Raw genomic sequence first — 20,526 nt, 5'->3', positions numbered from 1 at the left:
TCCATAAGCTTTGTTTTCATGTCTGTATTTATTTTATCTAACATATGTCTGGTGCTGCAGAGCACTGTGACAAATTAATAATAATATTATTATTATTATTATTGATATAGCTTCACCAGATAGTATTAATTGTTTGTGGAAATTTCGATAGCTAAAAACAATTAAACTCAGTCTGGTTTAAAATCTAGTTAAGTGGTGTTTCCCTGGGCGCTAATGGGAATTGGAACTGCAACATGAAACATGAAATAAGCACATTTAATTGTAAAAATGAGTTGCAACTCAATTGACAATAATCAGTGACATGTCAACATGGCTCACAGAGTGAAACACAGCATCCAAAATGTGACACACTTGGTTATGCTAAATGGATAAATATTAAACATTAAACAAAATAAAGTCCAAATACAAAGTCCTGTGAGAAATAAATTCCCATTGCCAATCCTTGTATGGCTAAAAAATAAAAATATATAATAATGAATCAGTCCGTGGACAATAGCTGGATAGTAAACAAATTCCTTATTCGAGACCTAGGCAGTAGTGTCCAACGGATGAAGACCAGAGATTGAGGCTGGTAATCGGACTTACCCTTGAAGGTTTCAGGGCTACAGCTTAGCTGCAAAAGCTTCCGTATACCTAATCCACTTCTGTGTATGCCTCTAGCTGGTTACCGTGGGGACGCAAAAAGCGTCCTGCTGCCAGGCGGATGACTCAATGTTTCCGGGGTTCGTGTTTTGGGTCTGAGGGGGGGGGGGGCTTATTGAAACCTTCAAGGGTAAGTCCGATTACCAGCCTCAATCTCTGGTCTTCATCCGTTAGACACTACTGCCTAGGTCTCGAATAAGGAATTTGTTTACTATCCAGCTATTGTCCACGGACTGATTCATTATTATATATTTTTATTTTTTAGCCATACAAGGATTGGCAATGGGAATTTATTTCTCACAGGACTTTGTATTTGGACTTTATTTTGTTTAATGTTTAATATTTATCCATTTAGCATAACCAAGTGTGTCCCATTTTGGATGCTGTATTTCACTCTGTGAGCCATGTTGACATGTCACTGATTATTGTCAATTGAGTTGCAACTCATTTTTACAATTAAATGTGCTTATTTCATGTTTCATGTTGCAGTTCCAATTCCCATTAGCGCCCAGGGAAACACCACTTAACTGTATATCAGGGTTGAGCTACCCTTCTCCCGGCAATCTATCCCGTCCCCCTCCCCATCTATCCACCCCAATCCTATTTCCCGAGTGGCTTCTTTACATTATACAGGGAGCGCTGATCCAACCCTTACCTCCGTGGTTTAAAATCTAGAATAAATATGTGTTCCCAGATATTACACTAATATGCAGACTGATTGCCAAACAACCCGTCAATGAATGCCCATCTCTTTACCAGTTTGGCCACTTTGTGTCCTATTTGGACTCAGATCTGGTCATTTGTAAATCAGATCACAAACTATGTAGCCAACATTAATTATTAATGCTACAAGACTTTTAAAATATTTGCAGTGAGTCTATTTGTATATGGGTACCCGGGCACGCTTGAGCTGTCAAGCACTACCTAAGTAAATACAATTGTATGAAAGCCCCCACAATCTGTAATTATAGTCAGGACTGCCATAGGAGATGTGTGGTAAAGAGACACAGGGAGGGGAATGTGTGGTACAGGGAAGTGGAAACTTAATTTTCTTCTGATGTTTGTCAGACTATTGTTTTTTTTCACTTCATATTGCCCCCACTTCCTGTCCCCTGCCGCAGTACTGAGGGAGGTTGCCGCTGCAGAAACTTGCTCCAGGCTTCATGGGTCCATGCTACACCATCTCTGTCCACCAGGCCCAGAGAGACAGGATTCGAGGAGAGATGGGCCCTTGCTAGTTTAATTTGTACTGGGCCCCACATTTCACATGGCAGCCTCAATTATAGTACACACCTTTGTTACTGCTATTGCACAGCTATGTCCCAATATCTCAATAAGCTGCTGCTTTCCAAAGCGATAATCTTCCAGTAATTCTGCTTCTAAGGCTTCAGCTTCCTGTTTACTAAAGTGAAAAGAGGCAAGTGTTAACACTGGAAACCAATGTTTGAAATCAATCAGATAACGTAATGAAGAGAGAATATATCCTTTGCAGATCAACTGTTATATGAATTGTATGAGTATTATCTGTATTATAAACACATATTAATAAAAACATAAAAGTAAAGTAGATTTTTATATAAATACTGAACTATATTATTTAGCATATTTCTTTATCTTATATTATTTTGCTTTATAGCCAGTAGTCGAAAATAAAAAATTTGAGCTACCAGTATGTATCACCTCTATACATTTCATTAGAGTTGCAGTAAGATAGTGTGACAGGATGGACCGCCTATGCCACCCTGTCTGTTGTTGCTGGGAACAGACTGGGCTTACTTTGCCACCATACCCTTTCGTAATCCAAAAAGCGCCCTCTTTCCGCAGTAGGAGGGGCTTAAGCTGCTATCACCACTGGACTCCTATACCGGCTAGTGTATCTCGTTGCTGGTGTACCTGGGCTGGTACTCCTGACTTCTTACTATGGATCAGGGATGCTGTGGATGGATCCCCCCTGGCCTATCACACTAACCAGGGCTGCATGGGTAGCAAGCAGAGCGGTGGTACTGGAAAAGCTTGGGTCCAAACTACAGAGTCAGCCGGAGAACGGATTAGATTTTAGGGTCTAATTTGTAGATCACAGGAAAACAGCAATATTGAAGATGTTTGCAAGCAGGTATTTGAAGCAAGATGGTTTATTTGCTCACACACACTGGTGGAAGATACCAGTGTGATCAGGTCAGATGAAAATTCAGAAGAACACTTACATGTTCACAGAGCTCATCTTTTATACAGTTCAGAAATAGTCTATTTTTAGAACCAGGAAGTACTCTGCTTCCCAAAGCATAGATTTACATGCATTTCAAGGCTAACAAAATTTACACTTATCTGTGAAATTCACTCTGGCAAAAGGCCATACAATAATGACCCCCTGCTGGGCCTTTGGCCAGAGCAGACATGACACGTCATCACAAAACTTTGTTAGCCATTCCTGCTATCAGACTTCCTTACACATGTGCCTAATTAGAGGTTTCTACAAGCAACCTTATAAATCCTAAACAATGACACTTCCATACTAAATACATCCCAATACACACAAGACCTCCATCCACAAAGGCCTATTGTATCAGATATATACATCAGAAATAAGGCATATCCTTTAGTAAGGTGAAAACAGGAATGACCAGTTTGTAGCCGGCTCTCAGTAATAACAATTTCCTATATCACAATATAGACAATATCAAAAAAACTGGCATTGCCATACATAAATAAGTGCCCCGTGCTATTAGCTTTAAATACATTTTTACCAAAAGTTATTTAATAGTGATCCAGTCACAGATAGTATTGATCATTACATATAATTCATGCGTGACTATTTGCAGCATGTGTAATAAACGCACCTGTGTTTTACTGATCTTAGCACAATTGTTGCACTTCTTACTGGATAGTCATGAAAGTAATACATCAGACTGGCTAACATAGATCATGTCAGCCAGTATACCAATCATCATGGAGGTGTACTGTAGGTAATGGATAAATGATCTGTATATAATGGGAATTTGACTATATAAATATTGATGAAGATTCCTCTGGCAGAATCGAAACGCGTTGGTTGGAGCTGCAGTCATTTATTCATCTTGGGGATCCATGGTTGTCTGTCGGTAGGATCATGGACTTATGTTATTCACCTTGTTGTTTACTATATACTTTGAATCAAGAATTTTTCCGGTACGCGCATAGGAGTACTCAGCTCATGTTTCACATTGTTTTAATGATACCTTTGGTATCCCTGTTAATAAATGGTATTATACTATGCCTGTTACATTTCTCATTTTGTGAGGTTGCTGGACATTTTTGGAAGCAAGCATCATGAATCCATGATTTGATGTGCCCAATTCTAAGGGGAATTCTGTAAGCATAATCCATTAGGGGACTCCCTTCACGTAGTTCACTGAATCTAAGAGGACATTATATAATACTCACTTGGAAGAGGGTTTTCTCTTTGAAAGATTTATTCAAATTTGTGTTTTTATATTACTCTACTACTCTATGTAAGTTCTTTAATCGATTTTAGAAGCCTTTTGGAACATTCCATCTACTGTGAAAATTCTGTCTGAGACCCATTCTAGCGCTCTAAGGTATTTTCATTTTGTGTTTTGTATTTTGGGTATCTGTGGTAATCCCTTTATATCTTGGGCAGCTTTGGGTTATACATTAGCGCTCAATCCTGAATTTACTGACTTCACTGTTTATATAAATATACTAGACAGATGGTTTTGATACAGTCAGCATTCCAAATATTTGATTTTCAACTCGTAAAATGTATGCACTAGTGGCGTCACTGAATACGGACCTGCTCCAATTCTTGGCATCACAGAGCAATTTAAAAGAAGCTTTATTAACAATGATTGGATGGCTTTCATTGCTCGGGAGTAAATCAAATTAAACCCACATGCAAACAGATTTTATTTTGCATTAAAATATATTTAAAACAAATTAGGGCAATTCCATGCATGTATATACACACTAGTATAATGACAATGTAATAAAATACTTAAAGATGCAAAAGTTACATATGTAATAAAGACCGTCCCTATGTTCCCTCACTCTTATGATGAAGTGAAGACATAAACAAGGTTGGAACGATGAATAATATAGGATAAACCTTTAATGAAGCAAGTGGTCCAATAGTGGTGATAGATGGGACATTGAAGTGACATTTTTACTCTTTCTACCATACACATTTTTCAATGCACCCATAATCTTGCAATAGTGGGCATGCTTATTTTACAGGGGCAGTTCCAAAAAACAGTAAGATATATATGCATGAGGTAGATAAATAGGAGAATTTGCCCAATAGAAATGTTTTGCACAGATGCATTTTTGGAAAATACCTTTATTGTACTGTAATTGGGGTTGATACATTATTTCAGTTTCACCTAGATACAATGGAAGAGAGAGGAGACAATATTTTGCTAGTTAAACTAAACTGGGTCCACACAGCAGCTGTCACTTCTGCAGATGGGATCCCGGGGGCATCATAAATGGGCTTTTCCTAGGTTTGGAAGTCCTGCGTCTGCAATTGAGTGGCCAGGAACCATGAAATGATTCCTAGCTATGTCTCTGAAACCCTCATTGACAGCTGCGTACAATGTATGGGGTGGTGGCAAGCTGACCTAAAAACCTATGTATATTTTTAAGATTGTTCAGAACAAAGCACACTTTCTTCCATCATAAATTTATTAAACAAGATTCCTATGTGGTTAAGGACAAAGCAAAAAGTTAGTGAGAGAATGCTTAATGCTTGATAATGGGAAAAAGGAATACACCCACTGTGGACATCCTGCTTCTTGTTATTAAATCAATTCTATCATTTAAAGTTTTGGTTTAGTGTTGGTGCATCAGATATTCAGCCCTGGAATTCACGTTCTTCATTATGGACTACACTTAAACTTGCTACATGTAAACTTTCAAAATCCAATGTTTCCCTCCTGTGGCAAGAAACAGGAATAACATTCAAATGCTTGATAAATTACATTTTACTACAAAGCAAGTGTATAAAAAAAATATATACCATTTTGTATATGTGTGGTTTATTTTTTCCTCATACTTTGGCAATGTACAAAATGAACTTGCCTGAAGTGTACAAATAATAAGGCATCTCTGCAGTACACTGAAGCAGCTTACTCTCTAAATATGTCCCTGTGCAACTAGGACAAATCCTGGTTCATATTCCCTTTTACAGCTGGGGCCTACAGCAAATGTGTTGTGTGCACTATATAACTAAGTGTTCCAGATGTGGGCCCACTATGCCACTAGCTTCCTATATCTATCTCTCTGCTGTAATACATAGTGGTGAATCACGTGGCTACACACAGTCATTTCTGGATATGATGGCTTCTGTCATACAGTCTTTCCCAGTCAACAGCTCCAAGCACATCGATTGGTGAATGACTGGAAATCTCCACCAAATGGAGTGTTAGGAACTGTCTGGTTGGTGTGACTGACAGCAGAAAGCTTCTCCAGCACTCCAAGAGCCAGTGTAGGAAGGGTAAGTAATTCATTTGGGTCAGCACCAAAGATCTGAGATCAACATTCTTCCGCCAACAAAGGTTTGGGGCCTGCATTATAAAGCAGATATCTAGGATCTGTAAAGTAAAGCCCACCAGAGGTCTACTCTCTGTATTGCATAAATCAATAAGATGCTCCTGTATTGCATATCAGTCACTTGAATGCTCTCTGTATTATATGTGGATCACTCGAATGTTCTATGTATTGTATTGAGATCAGTAGAATGCTCTTTGCATTACCTAGAGTTCACTAGGATGTTCTATCTATTGTAAATTGTTTATTAAAAATCATCTCTGTATTGTACAGAGGCTCCTAGAATGCTCTGCGTATTGTATATATTTACTAGAATGCACTCTATGTTGTACATATGTCAGAATGCTCTGTATATTGTACACACAGATCATTCTTTGTATTGTATGAAAGTCAGATGGGGCTGGTAGATGTAGCACTTGATTATAGCTCTTGATATAACAATTTTTCTTATTTAATTTGCTATATAAAATCACTATGCCCACACAGTTTTTGTCATGTCCATTTTCCCATCACAGCACTTCACTTTTTCCACATTTTGTTATGTTACAACTTTATTCCAAAATGGAATAAATTCCTTTTTTCCCCTCAAAATTCCATAATGGCAACGTGAAACGTTTTTTTGGGGATTTTTGCAATTTTATTAAAAATAAAAAACTAAGAAATCACATGTACATAAGTATTCACAGCCTTTGTCATGAAGCTCAAAATTGAGCTCAGGTGCATCCTGTTTCCACTGAGCATCCTTGAGATGTTCCTACAGCTTAATTGGAGTCCACCTGTGGTAAATTCAGTTGATTGGACATGATTTGCAAAGGCACACACCTGTCTATATAAGGTCCCACACTTGACAGTGCATGTCAGTGCACAAACCAAGCATGAATTCAAAGGAATTGTCTGTAGACCTCCGAGACAGGAATGTCTCAGGGCACAAATCTGGGGAAGGGTACAGAAAAATATCTGCTTCTTTGAAGGTCTCAATGAGCACAGTGGCCTCCATCATCCGTAAATGTAAGAAGTTTGGAACCACCATGACTCTTCCTAGAGCTGGCCGGCTGTCTAAACTGAGCGATCGGGGGAGAAGGGACATAGTCAGGGAGGTGACCAAGAACCCGATGGTCACTCTGTCAGAGCTACAGCATTCCTCTGTGGAGAGAGGAGAACCTTCCAGAAGGACAACCATCTCTGCAGCAATCCACCATTCAGGCCTATATGGTAGAGTGGCCAGACGGAAGCCACTCCTTAGTAAAAAGCACATGGCAGACCGCCTGAAGTTTGCCAAAATGCACCTAAAGGACTCTCGGACCATGAGAAACAAAATTCTCTGGTCTGATGAGACAAAGATTGAACTCTTTGGTGTGAATGTCAGGCATCATGTTTGGAGGAAACCAGGCTCCGCTCATCACCAGGCCAATGCCATCCCTACAGTGAAGCATGGTGGTGGCAGCATAATGCTGTGGGGATGTTTTTAAGTGGCAGGAACTGGGAGACTAGTCAAGATAGAGGGATAAATGAATGGAGCAGATTTTCACCCAGGATGTCTCTGTACATTGCTGCAGAGTGCTCTTGACCTCAGATTGGGGTGATGGTTCATCTTTCAGCAGGACAACGACCCTAAGCACACAGCCAAGATATCAAAGGATTGGCTTCAGAACAACTTTGTTAATATCCTTGAGTGGCCCAGCCAGAGCCCAAACTTGATTTCGATTGAACATCTCTGGAGAGATCTGAAAATGGCGGTGCACCAACGCTTCCAATCCAACCTGATGAAGCTTGAGAGGTGCTGCAAAGAGGACTGGGTGAAACTAGCCAAAGATAGGTGTGCCAAGTTTGTGGCATCATATTCAAAAAGACTTGAGGCTATAATTGCTGCCAAAGGTGCATCAATAAAGTATTGAGCAAAGGCTGTGAATACTTATGTACATGTGATTTCTTAGTTTTTTTTTTTATTTGTAATCAATTTGCAAAAATCTCAAAAACACTTTTTTCACGTGGTCATTATGGGGTATTGTGTGCAGAATTTTGACAGAAAAAAAGGAATTTATTCCATTTTGGAATAAGGCTGTAACATAACAAAATGTGAAAAAAGTGAAGCACTGTGAATACTTTCTGGATGCATTGTAAATATAGAACACTTGCAAGTAGATAAGATAATAAGGCCTATAAGTCATAGTTGAAAAACACCTTTTAAAAGATCTGCCCTCACTTTTGGGGGTATATTTATTAAACTGCGAATTGTAGAAAGCGGAGATGTTGCCTATAGCAACCAATTAGATTCTAGCTTTCATTTATTTAGTGCATGCTACAAAATGACAGCTAGAATCTGATTGGTTTCTATAGGCAACATCTCCACTTTTTAAAACTGGCAGTTTAGTAAATATATTACCCCTTAGTGTTCAAACCATGTTCTCAAAGCCTCCTTGAAGCATAGTGTACTATGTTCTTCAGGAGTGCTCCCATAGAACTCCATTATATTGCACTAAGCATTAACGGTTATGTATGTTGCAGGCAATATCGAAATTGACCTCTTTTAATGGTTTCAATTTGGTCTATGACTGTATAGTAGCCTGTAAGTGTTGTGTGACCTTTAGGCTAAATTATATTATTATACTCTGCGCAGCGCCCCTAGCAATAGCCAAACATCACAACAGTGAATTTAATGCAATACAGCTTGATAGATAATAAGGTGTCCCATGCCGAAGCATGGGGGCCCAATAACTTGTGATAACTGGGGAATAAATAGAGTAAAGCAAAAAAAAAAAAAAAAAAATCTTCCCAGCCTTACTGTATCATTCCAAATGGTATATTATATATCAACATGTCATTCTAAAATAACATGTACAATAAATGGCACAATAAATGACTCAGTGACATTTTGCAGAAATATTATGAACATTTGGTGACAACATTACAGAATAAGTATTATGCCCCCTATATACACATCGGGAAGGTTATTGAGGGACACCACAAAGAATAATACATTTCAATTCCTTAAATTAATATAATATTTAAGAGTTAGTATCGAAAGCTGTGAGAAATAAAGCAGTGAATGACTTTCACAATATCCTAAGGGTTAAAACACATATAGGCCTATCCATGTATCTGGCTAAGTGTCACAATGTCTACAAAATGAGCTTTTAATGATATTACTACCCACACACATTAACAAGATTTCAGTTGATTATGCAGCTGCCTTGGGAGCCCCTCCAGAAAGAAAGTAATATTAATTTTATTTGTCTTTGTTCATCCGCCCAAGGCACATTTACAGTATAGGGGACTAGCTCAGTTTCTGTGCTGGATTTTGCAAGGGGCCTGTGAGACATTAAATATATTACAAACAGGGTTCCTCAAACACTTTTCACTTAATATGCGGTAAAAGCAAACTTACTATTTGTGTACAAATAGTATCAATATAAGACAAAATTTGCAATGAATCCAAAACACACAGCAGACATGATCATGTGCATTACTCTGAAATATATTTAAACAACATAAAACCCATATTTAAATATATATATATATATATATATATATATATATATATATATATATATATATATATATATACACATACATATACATACATACATATACATATATTTATATACATACACACACATACATACATACACATATATACATATACACACACACACACACACACACACACACATACACACTGGCCTAAAGTCACTTTGTTATGTGGTTAGTCTAAATTTAAAGCAAGCCACTCCTTAAATATTTAAATGTAAAAAATACCCATTTTTGTATGTTTTATTTTTTTTAGTAAAATTTTTATTTTAGAATAGATCTACCAGACTGAGGCACACCATGTGGCACATGCAGGGTCAGTGGAAGGGTATTTGGCACCATAGGGATTAGATATTGGTCCACCCTGCTTGACGTATATGTGTACTTCTAATCTCTACTTTTGGGAGGTGCTGCCACAATCTAGAAGGTTTGGAGAGAGTTAAAAATATTTCATAGAGATGCACTGTGAAAAATTGTAAATGTTTATATTATAATACAAGCTCGTACTACTATTAGTATAACCCATTTTATTAAAACAAAAGTTTAAGTATTTCTTATAAAATACTGCTCAGTATTTTAATAAATCATAGGAACAAAATGAAAGTAGGAGTATCTTGCATGTGGCAATATTTGTGTGCTTGAAACTTTTCTTTACATTCTATGGAGTGTTCCTATGTAATACACCTCCATTGAGCAGCATATGATACAAACCCGCACATCATACAGGTCTCCCAGAAGTCAGCAGAATAATGTCCTCTGGCTGCTGTGGTTGATGTATCCCAGTCAAGGGCAAGTAACCAGTGTAAAAACTGCAAAGATGCAGATATTAGGCAAGGCAGACACATAAAGTATACCTACATGCTTAGACTTTCAAGGATAGTTAAACCATTTTATACTTAAGTATCTGCATATCACAACATGTATGGACCCAAATCAAATGTTGGTTGTGAAAGATGGTTGTACATTGACCATATGCAACTCTGTACAATGTTAGATATAGCTATTGTCTAGCCGCGTTTATGGTGCCCTGTCTGATAAAGCCGTTCATCCCAATGGACACTGAATGGACGGATATGTATGTACATGTATGGCCAAATCTGGCAGAGATTCAGCTGCCTGTCAATTGGCCCAAGTCAGGTAGTCCAGTTTATGGCCATCTATGCGGTCCACCCTCTATAAGAACAACAAGCAAAAAAACAGGCATTACAGACCCTCTTAATGTAATTTGCAAATGCTCAGCCTGCTTGTTGCTATAAATAGGCCCAACATCAGACAGTGATGTGGGCTACGTTTTGTATATTTTCAGTACTATTAGACATATAAACAGAAGTATCTTGGTCTCCCAAGATTCAATTTATTGAAGCACTCAGCCCTCTGAGAGTAAATATTCTATGACTATGCAGAATCGTGTGGATTCGAATAATCCAGAACTTGACACTTCCAAATCAACATGATTCAGAATATATAGGTACATAGTGCACAATGAGGGGTCTGTTTATCATTGGTGGCCAGGGCTGTGCATTAGTTAGCATTATGCAATGTTGCTTATCCCTGCAATATCAATGCTCATCTGTGGTCACAAAGTTCCTTTCAGAAGCAGCTTACCGCTGCAGCGAAGGGCTGCCAGCACCATCCACCTTCTAATATTTCATTTGAGCATGCGTGGCTAAATGTCCATGCATGCGCATTTTCATGTACTAAGAACATATTGCCTATTTTTTTTTTATTTTTTTTTTAAGACATATGTTCTCTATAATTTTATTGGGACTTTTTTCCCTTTATTCCTAGAGTGGGACAAGCAAGTCGCTTGTGTTTCTGGCAATGGTTTAAATAACATTAATTAAATAGAGCAATATCGGGCGCTAAGTAATCTAATGATATTAAGAATAAGCACAGAGGACCGCTGCTACCTTAGGATAGATATTTGGATCTAGCCAAAACAATGGAAGATAAAAGATGAACAGGAAGCGCTGGTACAACTGTAGCAAATTTAATTATTATACACGAAAAATAGCCTTAAGAAGGCAATGCACATGTAAAACACCAGTGCTGACTAACGCCCACACAATAAATTGCAATCAGAGTTGTAAATAGGAGTTAAAACACCAGTAAGATTGGCACAGTGTGATTAGATAAACTGATACAACAGTATATCTATAACTTATAGCACTCAGTGGCAGTATTATATATATATATATATATATATATATATATATATATATATATATATATATATTTGTTACTAACTGTATATCGCACCGTGGTCCGGACCACTCAAACAAAACCAATAGAACAGGTGATAGTAAAAACATAACAGATCTCCTATACAAAATTAAAAACACTCGGACTCTATCAAAAAATAATTAACGTAATTAGCACATTGCTAGTACAGGACTCCTCGTTTGTGGAAAGAGGCACATAGATGATCAATCACAGATGTCTTTCCAATTGAAGCACTGATATTCAGGCAGATTAAGCCAACTAAAGTGTAAAAGCTGAAATTAGTTCATACACATGAAATAGGGGCATCGGCTACCGGCAATGCAGGTACAGTTCAACAGACCATTTTGTGGCCACCAGTTTAGGCTTACAGCCACTCTTCAGCAATTATTCACGTTACTGGTAATGAAACCTGTATAGAGTTCAGTGGATAAATCCTACTTTTTCGGCACTCAAGATATATAGCGCCACCCGACTCCAGCACCGGAGTTTGATAAGCCGTCCGTACTCAGCTTCTAAATATTTGTAAGCATAAGCAGCGTATAGCTAAATAGGTAGCTCAAATTTTCAACAGTGCTTGTAGTGAGCGAATAAAAACTTAGCTTTGTCGATCATCCGTAGCTAGAACTTGATGTGCGGCAGTCGATAGAAATATATGTGCCGTGAAGAGAAAGTCCAACAATCCGGCGCACAGTACCCTGGGGAATGGCAGGGCGGGGTCAGCTAGTCAGCTGGTTACAAGGCAGCCAATACTGACGTGTTTCTCCGTGTAGTACGGCTTCATCAGAGGAATAGTGAAAGGTTTAAATAACAAGCCCATCTTAAAAAGTATTTATATAAGCAATAATACTCTTTTTTATGTGTATATGTGTATGTGCAATGTATGCAAGTATGTTTTATAATTATTTATGGATTTGTGTTATTGGGAAACATATAGATTTTACTGGCAACTGCATAGATAGGAGGGGAGGAGCTGCAGTCAGCCAGGGAGAGATTGAGGGAACTTCAGCTTCTTAGTTCTCTATGCTTTCCAGCTGTGGGAGATAGGCAGATCCAGTGCCTAACGCCATCCTGAGATGGCATTAGGTTTTAAGGGTCGTCTGAGAAAAGCAAAGCTTTTCTCTGCTTGATAAGCAGAGTCAGATTGCAGTCCCCATACAGGCGTATGGGTATAGTGCTAACCTGTGTTAACCTGCAGTAAATAGGTTAAAGCAGGAGAAATTTGAGATTAACCCCTTGATAACTTAAGTGAAGTCCTGTGATAAAGGTGGATAAATAGACCTCTCTGTTTGAATTGATGTTTCATTTCATCATCATCATTTATTTATATAGTGCCACTAATTCCGTAGCGCTGTACAGAGAATTCACTCACATCAGTCCATGACCCATTGAAGCTTACAGTCTAAATTCCCTAACGCACCCAAGCAATTAACCTACCAGTATGTTTTTGGAGTGTGGGAGGAAACCAGAGAACCCGGAGGAAACCCACGCAATCACAGGGAGAACATACAAACTCCTCGCAGATAAGGCCATGGTCGGGAATTGAACTCAAGACCCTAGTGCTGAGGCGCAGAAGTGCTAACCACTAGGCCACCGTGCTGCCCATTGCCATGTAAGCCTGGGTACACACTATAAGAAATTTATAAAGATGCAATAGTTTAAGGGATTTTACCAAGGACAGGCAAAAAACAAAGGACCGATCAGCATGTCATTTCATGTGTACAATCTATACCCATTGTACACGATTACCTTCAGATCTGTGCTCTTCACGTGTCATAATCATCGGCTGCAACAGTGACAAAAGTCCACAGTGACAGATGTCATAACATGCACCCCTGAGCTGTCCTCTGCTGGTCACAACTCATTGCCTGGAGAGAAATTCTCAACTACAGTATATACATGCTTTGGTATGGCTGTGAGAAAATTAGCTTTTTCTTTTTCTTGTGTCTTGTGCTTTTGTGGTAGTTTAGGCTTACTGATCTATCCTTCCTCCTGAGCGACTTCCTTCACCTCTGCCAGATGAGCACTTGCTAGGCACAGCAAGTGCTGACCTATACTCACAGGAAGTGAAGATAGGTCAGTATGTAATGTAATATAATATGTAATAAAATGTAATGCAATCAAGACTGTATTGAAAAGACAGCCGTGAGTGCAGACACACTGCAGAATTGGAACAACATTGTTCCATTGTTGAACAAGATTTTTAGTTCAGTTTAAAAATCTCATTCAACGATAATATGTAATTTGGAACGATAATCGTTTATCGTTGCAGGGTAGACACTATTGTGATTTTGGACCAACCAGTCGTATATTCAGCGCCATCTTTTCCATTGGGCACAATGGGCAGATGCCCGGGGGCCCCACTGGCAAGGGGGCCCCAGAGGCAGGGCTCTTAATTAGAATAAATAATCCTGCAAAAGAAAAAACCTGCAAAAAAACCTTCAAAGGGTCACTGAGCAAGTACATCTATCTATCTCTATATATCTATATGTGTATCTCTATACATATATATATATATATATATATAGGGGCCCCGGTGCACTGCTTTGCCCGGGGGCCCATAATGTTGTTAAGATGGCCCTGCGTATATTGTGTGATTGGCACGATAATCGGCTGAAAACACTGGGCCTGAGTCATTAAGGAAAATAAGGCAAAAAAAGGAAGAAATGTTCTCCGGGACAAACCATGTTACAATGCAAGGGGTTCAAATTAGGTTATTATTTTGCACATAAAAGTTAAATACTGGCTGTTTGTTCATCTAGCACACAAATACTTGATAGCTTTATTTTTGCACTAAAATTTATAGTTGATCTAGGACATGTCCTATCCAAACTATAAATCTGTCCCCACGTTTTAAATTTAACCTTCCCCTCCAAAGCAGCATGGCTTTGCCCAGGTGCAAAGTTAGTCCTTTTTTATGCTTTGCTCTCCTTAATGACTCATACCTACTGCGTTTAGCCAGCCTAAGTGTAAGGAGTAAACACGCTGTAAAAAGAGTGTCAGAGGCTTCACTTTCTGGAACTGCACTCCTCCTCATATTTAATTTTTGTAGGACATAAATTAATATTCTGCCAGTTGTGGACTCGTTCATTTTATTCCTCCCTATGGCATCCATTCCCCAAATAGAGCTTTTTCATTTTCATTCAGCTTCATGGGTGAATAAGCAAATTGTGTATTAGATTATAGAAGGGCATTACGCTTTTAATTCAATTTTGAAAAATAAAGTATGTTTTCCATGAAACTGGCAGTTTCAGGTTTCGTTCCTTACAGTATTCAGGGAGCATAGGCTCATGAGGTGTGACTAATTGCTTGTAATGCCAATTGGGTAACAGAAAAGTGTAGGAAGGGTGGTGACTGGGGTTAGTACTTCAATTCCTGAACAGGGCCTTGTCTGTGTGGAGTTTGTATGCTCTCCCCGTGTTTACGTGGGTTTCCTCCGGGTACTCTGGTTTCCTCCCACACTCCAGAAACATATTGGTAGGTTAATACAAAAATTAACACTATTCTGTGTGTTAGGAAATTTAGGCAGTAAGCGCCAATGGGGCAGAGACTGATGTGAATTACAAATATTCTCTATGCAGCGCTGCGGAATTGGTGGCTCTATATGAATAGATGATGATGATGATGATAAATAAGCTGAAACAGGCCATTTGAAAGTTTAAAATTACTAGAGATGGTCACTGACCCCCGTGTTTTGGTTTTGGATTCGGTTTTGGATCTGGATTACCGTCGTGTTTTGGTTTTGGTTTTGGTTTTGCAAAACCGCCATTGCGTGTTTTGGTTTTGGTTTTGGTTTTGTTTTGCTATTTTTTGGGAAAATCCATGTTTTTGGGCCTAAATTAACCCAATTTAGTGCTCCAACTGTTTTAGAGACAAGTAATCTAATTGTTGAGGTAATAAATCATCCAAAAAAACAGTTTAATTCTTCGTTGGTAGGCCTATTCTACACACAAAACAGATTGTCTTCCTCTCCATCTATGCATATTGGCAATGCAGCCATCGTCTTTGAATGTATATTACACCCTACACTTATAGTTAAATATGTAAAGAAATGGAAAAAGCCAGGTTGGTTTTTGTCTCTCAAGGCCCCCCTCCACTTGTATAAAATACCAAAAAATTCAGCCATTATAGACTGTACAATATTAATTGACATGGAGAAAGCCAGTTTGGTTTCTGTCTCTCAAGGCCCGCCTCCACTGGTATAAAATACCAAAAAATTCAGCCATTATAGACTGTACAATATTAATTGACATGGAGAAAGCCAGTTTGGTTTCTGTCTCTCAAGGCCCCCCTCCACTTGTATAAAATACCAAAAAATTCAGCCATTATAGACTGTACAATATTAATTGACATGGAGAAAGCCAGTTTGGTTTCTGTCTCTCTAGGCCCCCCTCCACTTGTATAAAATACTAAAAAATTCAGCCATTATAGACTGTACAATATTAATTGACATGGAGAAAGACAGTTTGGGGTCACTCTGTCTCTCTAGGCCCCCCTCCACTTGTATAAAATACCAAAAAATTCAGCCATTATAGACTGTACAATATTAATTGACATGGAAAAAGCCAGTTTGGTTTCTGTCTCTCTAGGCCCCCCTCCACTTGTATAAAATACCCAAAAATTCAGCCATTATAGACTGTACAATATTATGAAAAATGGACAAAGCCAGTTTAGGGTCACTCTGTCTATGACACCCTACCCTTAAGGATAAATTGCCCTAACAGCAGCCTTTCAAGATGGTATGTGATATGGAAATGCCACAAGTCCCTTTTCTCTTTGGGGGTAGATTGCACCCTACACTTACATAGAAAGTTTTAAAAAGATGTTATCGGCATCATCTTCAGCTTAATCCTCACCCTCATCAGTGTGTACGTCATCATCACAGACTATCAATTCATCGCCGCTTGAATCCGCCATTAGAGAACAGTCAGTGCTTGGATGTCTTGGATGGTGAAGGCCTTCCTCGTGGAAGATGTAGTTCATTTTTATAAACATCATTTTCTCCACATTTTTGGGAAGTAACCTTCTACGGCGATCACTGACTAAGTTCCCTGCTGTGCTGAACACTCGTTCAGAGTACACACTGGAGGGTGGGCAGCTTAGGTATTGCAAAGCAAGTTTGTACATGGGTTTCCAAATGGCCTGCTTTTCTTCCCAGTAAGGAAAGGGACTGTCTGACATTTCCATATCAACTACCTCTTGAAAGTAATCCTCCACCATCCTTTGCATGTTTATACTCATATTGGATGGAGTTATGGGCAAAGTGACACATTTTTTTGAAAAATCCTTCAAACCAGCCCAGATGTTAAATTGTTCTCGTCTGCCCCCAGTGTCTTCCCTGCTTCTTTTTTGGAAATTTAATTTTTTACGAGCAACAGCTTGAGAAAGTGAAGGAGGACACGTCGTCAAGCCGAGGCCCAGTTCAGCGGCCAACTTGCTGAGCAATAGCTCCTTGCAAAAGTTCACATCTTGCTCATTTACAAGTAAAGACTCAATGTAGGTTTTAAACCTTGGATCAAGCACAGTGGCCAAAACGTACTGATCCGAGTTCAAGATCTTAATAACTCGAGGATCATTGTGAAGCGAATTAAGTACTTGATCGACAAGGCCAACATACTTTGCTGAATTGCTTGCTTTCAGCTCCTCCTTCATTTTCTCAAGCTGCTTTTCCAATAGTCTAATTAAAGGAATGACTTGGCTCAAACTAGCAGAGTCAGCACTGACCTCACATGTCACAACTTCAAATGGTTTCAGCACCTTGCACAGCACTGAAAGGATTCCCCACTGTGCAAGAGTGAAATACATCCCCCCTCCTTTCCCAATGTCATGACTTGTGCAATATGCTTGGATGGCTTTGCGCTGTTCCTCCATCCTCTGAAGCATGTACAGGGTGGAATTCCACCGAGTTACCACCTCTTGCTTAAGTTGGTGGCAGGGCAAGTTAAACTGCTCTTGGAGCTGCTGTAATCTCCTACATGCTGTGGCTGAATGCCTGAAATGGCCTGAAATTTTACGGGCCACCGAAAGCATCTCCTGCACCTCACGGTTATTTCGTAGGAAGCTCTGCACCACCAAGTTGATGGTGTGAGCAAAACAGGGAATATGTTGGAAATCACCCAGCTGTAATGCTCGCACTATATTGTTGGCGTTATCTGAAATGACATACCCTGGGGAGAGTCCGAGTGGTATAAGCCATGCATCAATCACATCTCTCAGTTTGCGTAACAAATTGTCAGCCGTATGCCTGTTAGTGAAGCCGGTGATACAAAGAGTGGCCTGCCTGTGACAAATGTTACGTAGTGGTGTACATGCTGCTGCTGTTCCTGCTGGTGAAGGTGAATGACCAACCCAGTGGGCTGTCACAGTCATATAGTCTTTGGTTTGGCCACTTCCACTTGTCCACATATCTGTCGTTAAGTGAACAGTGGGCAGAATGGCATTTTTCAGCGCAATCTCTACATTTTTACACACTTTTTGGTATAGTTGTGGAATAGCTTTACGGGAGAAATGGTGTCGCGATGGAATTCTGTAACGCGGACACAAAACCTCAATTAACTGTGAAAAACCAGCTGCGTTTATTGTGGAGATTGGACGCAGATCTAACACTAACATTGCAGCCATGGCGTCTGTGATTCGCTTGGCGACTGGGTGACTGCTGTCATATTTGCTTCCCCTCGCAAATGATTGTTTCACAGTTAATTGCTGAAATGTAGGACTGCTCATTTTATTCACCTGCCTCTGGGATGACGATTCACCCCCAGCAGCAGCAACAGCAGCAGCAGGACTAACGCTTTCTTCAGAGGAATCAATAATAGTGCCGGAGTCATCCAGCCTTAAGTGGGATGCCGGGCTAACTCCGAGCGCTACTGAGGATATTGATGAGGATGGTGTGGTGGGTGTATTTTGTAGCCGTCGGTATGTCGGTGAGCGGAGGGTCTTAGCTGATGAGGGAGTGCTTGTATTCTTTTGGGAAGAACTTTCAGCTTTTCCCAACACTTTGCCATGAACTCTCGTTAAATGGCGTAACATAGACGAGGTTCCAAGATGGTTAAGGTCCCTCCCTCGACTGACTGTGGCTTCACATACAATACAAATGGCTATACAATTGTTGTCTGGATTTGGGTAGAAATAATTCCACACATAAGAAGTGGATTTTTTTGTTTTATGCCCAGGCATGACAATGGCCTTTTTCTTGTCACGTGCCAGAACTGCTGCCACTGGTGCAGGACTTACACAAACAACCTCATCCTCATCAACATCCTCATTAGCGCCCTCGTCGCCTACACAAATCTCCCCCTCATCCTCTTCTAATTCCAAAGTGGCATCCTCAATTTGGGTATCACCGGCTACACTCGGGCTATTAAGGCACACATCAGCAGAATGCTCACGATTAGACATCCCACTGTTGGATGGACTCTCCACAGGGATTGTTGTCATTTGTGAATCAGAGCAAATATTCTCCTGTAATGCCTCACTGTTATCTTGCAGCTCGGCTTTGACGCGTAACAGTAGTTGTGCACCAATTGTAGGCTGGGTAACTTTTTGGGATCTGCCACTAATAGCCAAAGGTGAAGGCCTCATTCTCTCTTTGCCACTGCGTGTGTAGAATGGCATGCTTGCAATTTTTTTTTTATCGTCACTTAACTTTTGCTCAGTTACACTTCTTTTTCGCTTCAATACAGTAAATTTTTTTAGGGTTTTTGTTTTTTGCACTAATTTGAAAACACTCTGTTGTTTGACATCGCCTTGGCCAGATGACGTACTGGGAACACTAACATCAGGACTGGTGACAGAACCTGGTTGCTCATTTAGATCATATGTGGACTGCTTTGAATCCATTCTGAGCGCAAACCACTGGGGAGTGCTAAAAATTATTTAGTAGATTCTGCTGACAGTTATGACTTTTGACAGCCAGAAATATTAATGCACAATTAGGGAGGACACCCCAAAAGCACTGAGGAGTGCTAAAAATTATTTAGTAGATACTGCTGACAGATATGACTTTTGACAGCCAGAAATATTAATACACAATTAGGGAGGACACCCCAAAAACACTGAGGAGTGCTAAAAATTATTTAGTAGATACTGCTGACAGATATGACTTTTGACAGCCAGAAATATTAATGCACAATTAGGGAGGACACCCCAAAAACACTGAGGAGTGCTAAAAATTATTTAGTAGATACTGCTGACAGATATGACTTTTGACAGCCAGAAATATTAATGCACAATTAGGGAGGACACCCCAAAAACACTGAGGAGTGCTAAAAATTATTTAGTAGATACTGCTGACAGATATGACTTTTGACAGCCAGAAATATTAATGCACAATTAGGGAGGACACCCCAAAAACACTGAGGAGGGCTAAAAATTATTTAGTAGATACTGCTGACAGATATGACTTTTGACAGCCAGAAATATTAATGCACAATTAGGGAGGACACCCCAAAAACACTGAGGAGTGCTAAAAATTATTTAGTAGATACTGCTGACAGATATGACTTTTGACAGCCAGAAATATTAATGCACAATTAGGGAGGACACCCCAAAAACACTGAGGAGTGCTAAAAATTATTTAGTAGATACTGCTGACAG

General features: G+C 39.4%; 1 protein-coding gene across 3 annotated transcripts in view; it reads right to left on the bottom strand.

Moving 5' to 3' along the window:
• Positions 1-20,526, bottom strand: part of YJEFN3 (YjeF N-terminal domain containing 3) — a 76,650-nt gene that overhangs the window by 29,054 nt on the left and 27,070 nt on the right. For all 3 annotated transcript variants that reach the window (XM_075190887.1, XM_075190895.1, XM_075190902.1), the window contains one exon: positions 1,936-2,044. In XM_075190887.1, the coding sequence (XP_075046988.1) occupies positions 1,936-2,044 (109 nt within the window). The remainder of the gene's footprint in view (positions 1-1,935; positions 2,045-20,526) is intronic.

This window comes from Mixophyes fleayi, chromosome 1 (assembly GCF_038048845.1).
Source record: "Mixophyes fleayi isolate aMixFle1 chromosome 1, aMixFle1.hap1, whole genome shotgun sequence".
NCBI lineage: Eukaryota > Metazoa > Chordata > Amphibia > Anura > Limnodynastidae > Mixophyes > Mixophyes fleayi.
The sequence above is the reverse complement of the archived record's forward strand: the minus strand, read 5'-3'. Positions and strand labels throughout refer to the sequence as shown.